This window comes from Nicotiana tomentosiformis, chromosome 4 (genome assembly GCF_000390325.3).
Source record: "Nicotiana tomentosiformis chromosome 4, ASM39032v3, whole genome shotgun sequence".
Lineage (NCBI taxonomy): Eukaryota > Viridiplantae > Streptophyta > Magnoliopsida > Solanales > Solanaceae > Nicotiana > Nicotiana tomentosiformis.
In genome coordinates, this window is record NC_090815.1 from 135,615,110 (window position 1) to 135,622,382 (window position 7,273).

A 7,273-nucleotide genomic window follows, 5' to 3' on the forward strand; every position below is an offset into this window, starting at 1 on the left:
AAGAAATATTACAAAAATATCAGATCGAGATCTGCAAGCTACTACCTGAGTTCGACGAAGGCCAGCTCGACCAGATCCCACGTGCGCATAATGCCAAAGCGGACGGCCTCGCCAAATTGGCTATAACTACCAACAACATCACAACCGGGGATTAAAGCGTAGTACACCTACTCAACTCATCACTGGACCAAATTGAGGTAATAACCATAAACTTAACTTGGGATTGGCGCAATCGTATCATTGCCTAATTGCAGGACGACGCACTCCCAGACGATAAGAAAGAAGCCAAGAAACTAAGAATGCAAGCAGCCGATATAGTCTCTTTCATAGCGACCTATACAAGAGGACTTATGGAAGCCCCCTGGAAAAATGTCTAGGCCCAAACTATACTTAGCGCGTCCTCGAAGAAGTCCATGAAGGCCATTACGGTGCTCACTCCGGCAATCGAGTACTAGTTACATGCCTTATACGGGAGGATACTATTGGCCCACCATGAAAAAGGACGCCTCAGACTTCGTGAGGAAATGCGAACAGTGCCAAAGGTACGTCCCAATGATTCACAAAGCAGGAGAACACCTCCACTCAGTCACCTCCCTGTGGTCGTTCATCAAATGGGGAATGGACATCGAGGGTCCCTTCCCAGTAGGGTGAGGTAATATATGATTCCTTTTGGTTTTAACTGACTATTTCTCTAAATGTGTGGAAGCAAGAGCATTCACCCAAATACGGGAACAAGAGGAAATCACCTTTATATGGAGTAACATCATCCGCCGATTCGGCCTTCCCAAGGAGATCAGATGTGATTACGGACCCCAGTTCACATGAAAGAAAATGGACGAATTCTTCGAGAAATGGCACATCAAGAGGATACTTTCAACCCCATATCACCCAATGGATAATGGGCAAGAAGAGTCCTCCAAGAAGTCCATACGAAACATCATGAAGAAAAAACTTGAGGACGCCAAGGGACTGTGGCCGGAAATACTACCAGAAGTATTATGGTCCTACCAAATAACTCCGAAGACGAGCACAGGAGAGACGCCATACTCTTTGGTCTGCGGGACCGAAGTAGTGATACCGGTTGAAGTCGGAGAACCCAGTCTAAGGTACTCCCATGAAAGCGGTACGAGCAACGATGAGAACATGAGGCAAAAACTCGACGAGATTGATGAAGGAAGAGATATGGCGCATATAAGAATGGTCAGCCTAAAACAACAAACAAAACGCTATTACAACATGAGAGAAAAGGTCCAGCCGCTTAAAGGTAGGGACTACATGGTGAAAGCCAAAACGCAAGCAAGCAAAGACCCCCGAGAAGGCAAGCTGGGAACAAACTGGGATGATCCATACAATATCACAGCCAAAGCAAACAAGGGTTCATTCCAACTAGAGACAATGGAAGGCAAGCAACTACCAAACAATTAGAACATCGGCCACATCAAATACTTCAACTTCTAAAAGAAAAAGTGTCCTTCAAGTCGTACTCTTTTTCCCACACTTAAGTTTTTTCCTATTTGGGTTTTACCAAGGAGGTTTTTAACGAGGCGACGAAGGGAACACTTCAAGTCGAAGTATGCAAAGGAGGGACTGTTGTTACGCTTTCATTGCTTGTCTCCTCAATACTCTCTAAGTCAAACAATGAAGGGACTAGATTGACTGGGACTGGGACGCCAGCCAACACCCAAAATCTGTAACTCTCTCCAAGTATGTAACCAAAGCAATAACATCGAAGTAATAAGAAACTTAGGTTTACTAGAATACATTTTTGGTATTAAGGTTATGTTTGACCTTGCTCGAACAAACACCTATCGGCCCTCGGCCATGAATGCGAAAAGGTTAAGTTCGACCAAGTTCGAAAAAATACCTACCGGCCCTCGGCCGCGATTTAACAAAACGGTTATGATCGACATCGCCCGAACAAACACCTATCGGCCCTCGGCCACAAATATTAAAAAGTTAAGTTCGACCAAGTTCAAACAAACACCTACCGGCCTTCAGCCACGATTTAACGAAACAGTTATGATCTACATCGCTTGAACAAACACATGTCGACCCTCAGTCTCGAATACAAAAAGGTTAAGTTCGACCAAGTTCGAACAAGCACCTACCGGCCCTCGGCCACAATTTAACGAAATAGTTATGATCGACCTCAGTCGAACAAAAACCTACCGGCCCTCGGCCATGATTTAATGAAATATTTTCGACCAAGTTCAAAACAACACCTATCGGCCCTCGGTCAAATAACAACGAAGAAACACAGTCGACTTAAATAAACAAAGGGCTAATATAACCCATGAATATTCGTCTCCAAGATCACGACTAGCTAAAAGACAACAATAATGAGAAGGACAAAAAGCAAAACAAGCAAACAACAGAAGAAAAAAATATACAAGTATAGAAAATAAACCATAGGAATGGAAGAAGATGCAAAAAATAACTTTAATATTTCATACTTAAATTTTTTACAAAGGCTCTTGGAGACGCCGACAAAAACACACAGAAAAGCTAAAAAGAACACTACTGGCCATCACCATTGCAGCCTTCAGTGCCCTGGCCGGCTTGGTCTTCAACGGCATCACTACCCTGATCACCGATACCCTCACCATCTCGGCCCCCGACTCTCTCTCCATCCTCGCCCGTAGGGTATATGGAATCATCCTAAGCCTCGTCCTCGAGGCGGTCTATAGCATCCTCATCACCCATACTCTTCCTTACCAGTACGTGGAGTAGTCAGATCATAACCATAAGCAATTCGAGCCTCGTGAGCCTTGACACGAGCACCCTCAAAGTCTGCAGCAGAAATGGAGCACGCTATATGCAACTCGCGAAGCACATCCAGTCAGGCTTCGGTGTGAATCCACTCTTCATACAAGTCACAAGGAATGTTGGGGAAGCCAGAAGTCGCAGATAGAGAAGGCCATTCAAGTGGTTTGGCCTTCTCGGCCTCGAGAGCAGCAAACCTATCATAAAGATAATAGGTCTCTTTCTCCAACTTCCCAATCCTTTCATCGAGCCTCTCGTCTTTTAGCATTGTCGTTGACAAATCATTTTCTCTTTCGGAACGGAGAGCTCAGATCACCACCTCAAGGGACTCTTCCTTCCTTAAAGTCTCCGACCGAGTAGACTCCCCCTTGTATAGTCCCTCCGTCTTCTCGGCGACCTTGCCACTAAGAGTCTTCGCTTTGAATTGACACTCCTCAAGCTGGCCTCACAGCAAGACTACCTGAGCTTGGAGATCAATGCATTGGGATTCTACCCCCCCTGCTAAGATCGAGCTCTTTCTTTTTGCTCCTTAACGTCCCTTCCAGGACGTTGCACTTCCCCACTACCCCCACCAGCTCCTCGTCTCTTTCCTTCAAGTCATCCCTTAGTTGGCGCACATAGCCACTTTCGCGGAGCCGGCACTGGAGCTCCCTGTACTTCTCAAGGCATTTGAAGTACTTGTCCTTAAACTTCACATAAATATCTTTACATCTCTGCTCCGTACGAGCACTTTCAATCTCCAGGACAACCATCTGCAAAACGAACAAAAAGAGTTAGGGCCTATGAAAGAGCAAAACAAAAAGAAGATAATGAACAACAAATGTACTTGCCATAAGGGCGAGACCATCAATGTTATTTGACAGGATACTGTCATTTATAGTCTTTAGGGTCGTACCCTGAATTTCAGAACAAAGAGGGCCGGGGGAGGGGACTATCTCCTCGGTGTTCATAAGAAGGTTACGACCCATCGGGATCGCAATAGTCCTTGAACCCCCTTCCAACCTCACTTCGAGTTGGGTATGCCCCTCATCGATCATCCTCAACTCGTCTATATCCATGTAGGATTTAGATCTGACATCCTCCTCAGCAACATCATTCCTTCTATCATCAGTTGAAGAAGGGACGTCCGCCATGACCCCGGAAGATGAGGCCTCTTCGCGCCTCGAAAGGGCAGGGCCATCATTATGCTCCATGCCCTTGACCGTGTCCCCCACAGGTCGCTTGCCCGCTTCCTCCGAATGAGGGGCCTCGGGACTTTCCTTAGGACTCTCTCCAATATATACTGTGGCCGTTTCTCGAAGGATAAAGCCACAACCTCCCACAGCAACGGCCACCGGCCCCTCTCCTACCGTATCTATGACTCTCCGCTTATGGGGAATCAGACCGCCGTCATCAGGAGAAACGTCTTCTTTAACAACTAACGAGTAGGGTTGCGAAGCAGGAGTTACAGATGGAACGGAGACAGGCTCTCGAACTACGGTAGTAGAAGTTGAGACCAACGCGATGGTTACAACAGGAGCCAAGGCCGACGATGCAGTGGTCGACTTTCGAAAGGAAGGCACTGGTGCCCGCCTCCTCCGAGAACCCTTGCCTGGAAAAAAAGAGAATTAAGTCAGCAAAATGAATCCGTACATAACAGGAAATGGAGCGTCCACGATCAAAGAAGGGAAATTACCAGTCAAAGGTAGAGCATGCCTGAATTTCTTGAAAAAACCTGGCCAATCACGTAACCCTACGATGTGAGGGAGAAGCCGCTCGACCTAGTCAGAAATATGAGCGTCCAAAAGAGGAGGTGAGGACTTGGCTGCAAAATAAGAAGGCAAGAAGTCAGAATTTAGAACCAAACACGGGAGAGAAATCGGGTACTTACGAGTATAGTTCTAAGCTTCAGTAAAGCCGTTGACCTTGGCCACAACGTCGTCAGTTTTGACAAAAAAGAAGTTAAACCAGAGTTGGCGACTAGCCTTATCGTCCATCGTCACCACTAAGCATTTTCCCCCTCGGTAGGGAAGGTTCAACGTCATTCCCTTGTTAAAACTAGGGGCGAATAGATGTATTAAGTACCGTAGTGTCAATTAGACCCGGCCAGCTCGACAAACTTAGTGAGCATATTTATAATTGTATAGACGTATGGCACGAGCTGAGCAAGACAAATGCCATAGTCGCAATAAAACTCCTCCACCAACGGAAGGAGAGGGAAAGAATAGCCGACTTGGAAGGGGTAGGCATAGAGGGCACAATACCTAGGACGGTAGACCTGTACCGTGTCCCCTTTGACCGGGATCAACTCGATATGATTGGTAACGCCGAATTTGGACTTGAGCTACGCTAACTCCTTCACTGTCATAATTGATCGAAAAGCTCCAGGTGCGGCCTCTGGTGATTTGGTGAAATCGGACCTTGAGTCAGGGTTGCGTGGAATCATTTCCTCCACCGACGGGAAGGTTTAATCCTCAATGGTGGCGGGAACGCTCTCCCCATGGGAGGGGAACACCATTGCCAATGGGGAAACACGACTCCCCTCACCACCAAAACCAAAAAACGGTTTATCATGATTGGCACCGGAACAAAAATGGTAGGTCCAATTAAAGGTCACACGCGAAATGGAGCGACACATCGGGAATATGCGCCATAATGACGCATGACATCAAGACGTCACCCCAACCCGTCGACAATATAACTCCAGCAAATCACTCGGGAAATTCGAAGCATTTGTAATACGCGGCCCACAGAGGGCCACGTCGCTTGCTTACCATAACAACCATGACCCGCGTAGTCTGTTTGGTTAGCTCGACCACCAATAACATGATCCACTCATTGAACCCTCCTGCGAAGCTGGCCTCAATAAGCGGAGGGACTAACTCTACGGGTCAAAATCTATCTCTAGAATTGTCACATCCCGAACTCGCGGAGCGCGACCGACGATCAATCGAGTGAACTTGGTCAAGCAAGCCTGTTAGATACTTTCTACCCAAACTCACTTATGAGTAAAGAGAATACATATTTTCGTGGTCTGAAGTGGAATAAGTAATTCAAACACAACATAACTTGTTTGACTTCCCAAGCACAAATATGCAACCCACACTATATCTACGGAGCCTCTAATAGATACAAAAGAGTACTATGATAGTGCCAACAACAAGGCCCCGGCTATACCTCAAACACAATACAAAAGGAACAAAAGATACATGTTCCCGAAATGAAGTGCGGCTCACCAAGTCAGCTAGGAAGAGGATGTACCGCTATCATTGATCAATGTCTCATGTTTTGGAACCACCTACATCCATTGATGATGCAGCGCCCCAGACAAAAGGGACGTTAGTACATATAGAATAGTACTAGTATGAATGACAAACCACCCTCTCAATAGAACGATTAATAATACAAGAAAGAACAATCATGATATCAGTGGAAGCCTCAAACAACATCAAACCTCAAGTTAGGACCAAGACAATGTTCAAATAAATTTCCATATTTTAAGTTGGGAAATCTTTAGTACCAATATGCTACCATTCACAATACCACTGTACTTTTAGCACGGAGTCTGATCATGACCCGATCGGCTAGGCCGTCTCATCCGATACATCAACCACAATCATAATTTTAATTATAATTTTCAGACAATCACCACCATGTGTGCAGCATGGCGTCCGATCACGACCTGACCGGCTAGGCCATCTCACCACAATGATGTGTGGATCGACATCATCATTTTCTACCAATCATCTCATTTCATACTTCTTTCACATCTTTTTATTTTATTGGCACCAGTGGCCACAATTATAAAATTATTCTTGGCACGTCGGCCGTATTTAGTATTTCATGCTCACATTTTTCACTTTCAAACATCATCATCATCAACAACAAGGCATTTCAATCAAGGTTTTTAGTACACATGTGAGCAATTAAGAGTCTTAGGCACATAGAGATTTTTCACAAAATTTGGCATAATAGCCTTCGTTTGAACTTGACTTGAAGTCGAAATATTTTTAATGCACAACCCATACTTTGAACACATTCTCAAATGATAACATAACATGATAAAAGCATTTTGGATACATATTGAACATATATCTTTTAACACAAGCTTTTTCGAAATAGCCAATTTTATAACGAATAACTCGGGACTTACATAAATTATATGAATATCGTGGGATTCAATTCTAAGAGAGGGGTTTATCCAAAATACCTTGCTTGAGCTTCCCTTAAATTACCACAACGTCCCAACACTTCTAGCAATTCCAATCAACTAGAGATATAATAAAATTGAACTATTATTAGGGAGAGATTCATGGTTTCAACTCATTTGGGCATTTTATCGAACACTAGATGTGCAAATTGGTTACAAGGTTCTTCCACAAGATTTCTTTCACTTCACAACCCAATCTTTACCCATTTGGGTTCAATAATCTTCCCACAAACCCTATTGGTACATGCATGTATATATAATACTCTCACACCCAAGAATCATACTCCCAATCACCCATGTTTTATCCCAAACTCGAAATTG

At 44.7% G+C, this 7,273-nt stretch overlaps 1 protein-coding gene across 1 annotated transcript; it reads left to right on the forward strand.

Moving 5' to 3' along the window:
- Nucleotides 1-831: 831 nt before the first annotated feature.
- On the forward strand, nucleotides 832-1,425 carry LOC138910563 (uncharacterized). Its single transcript, XM_070201805.1, has one exon. It carries the CDS (start codon nucleotides 832-834, stop codon nucleotides 1,423-1,425), a length of 594 nt encoding a protein of 197 aa, XP_070057906.1.
- The last annotated feature ends 5,848 nt before the right edge of the window (nucleotides 1,426-7,273 follow it).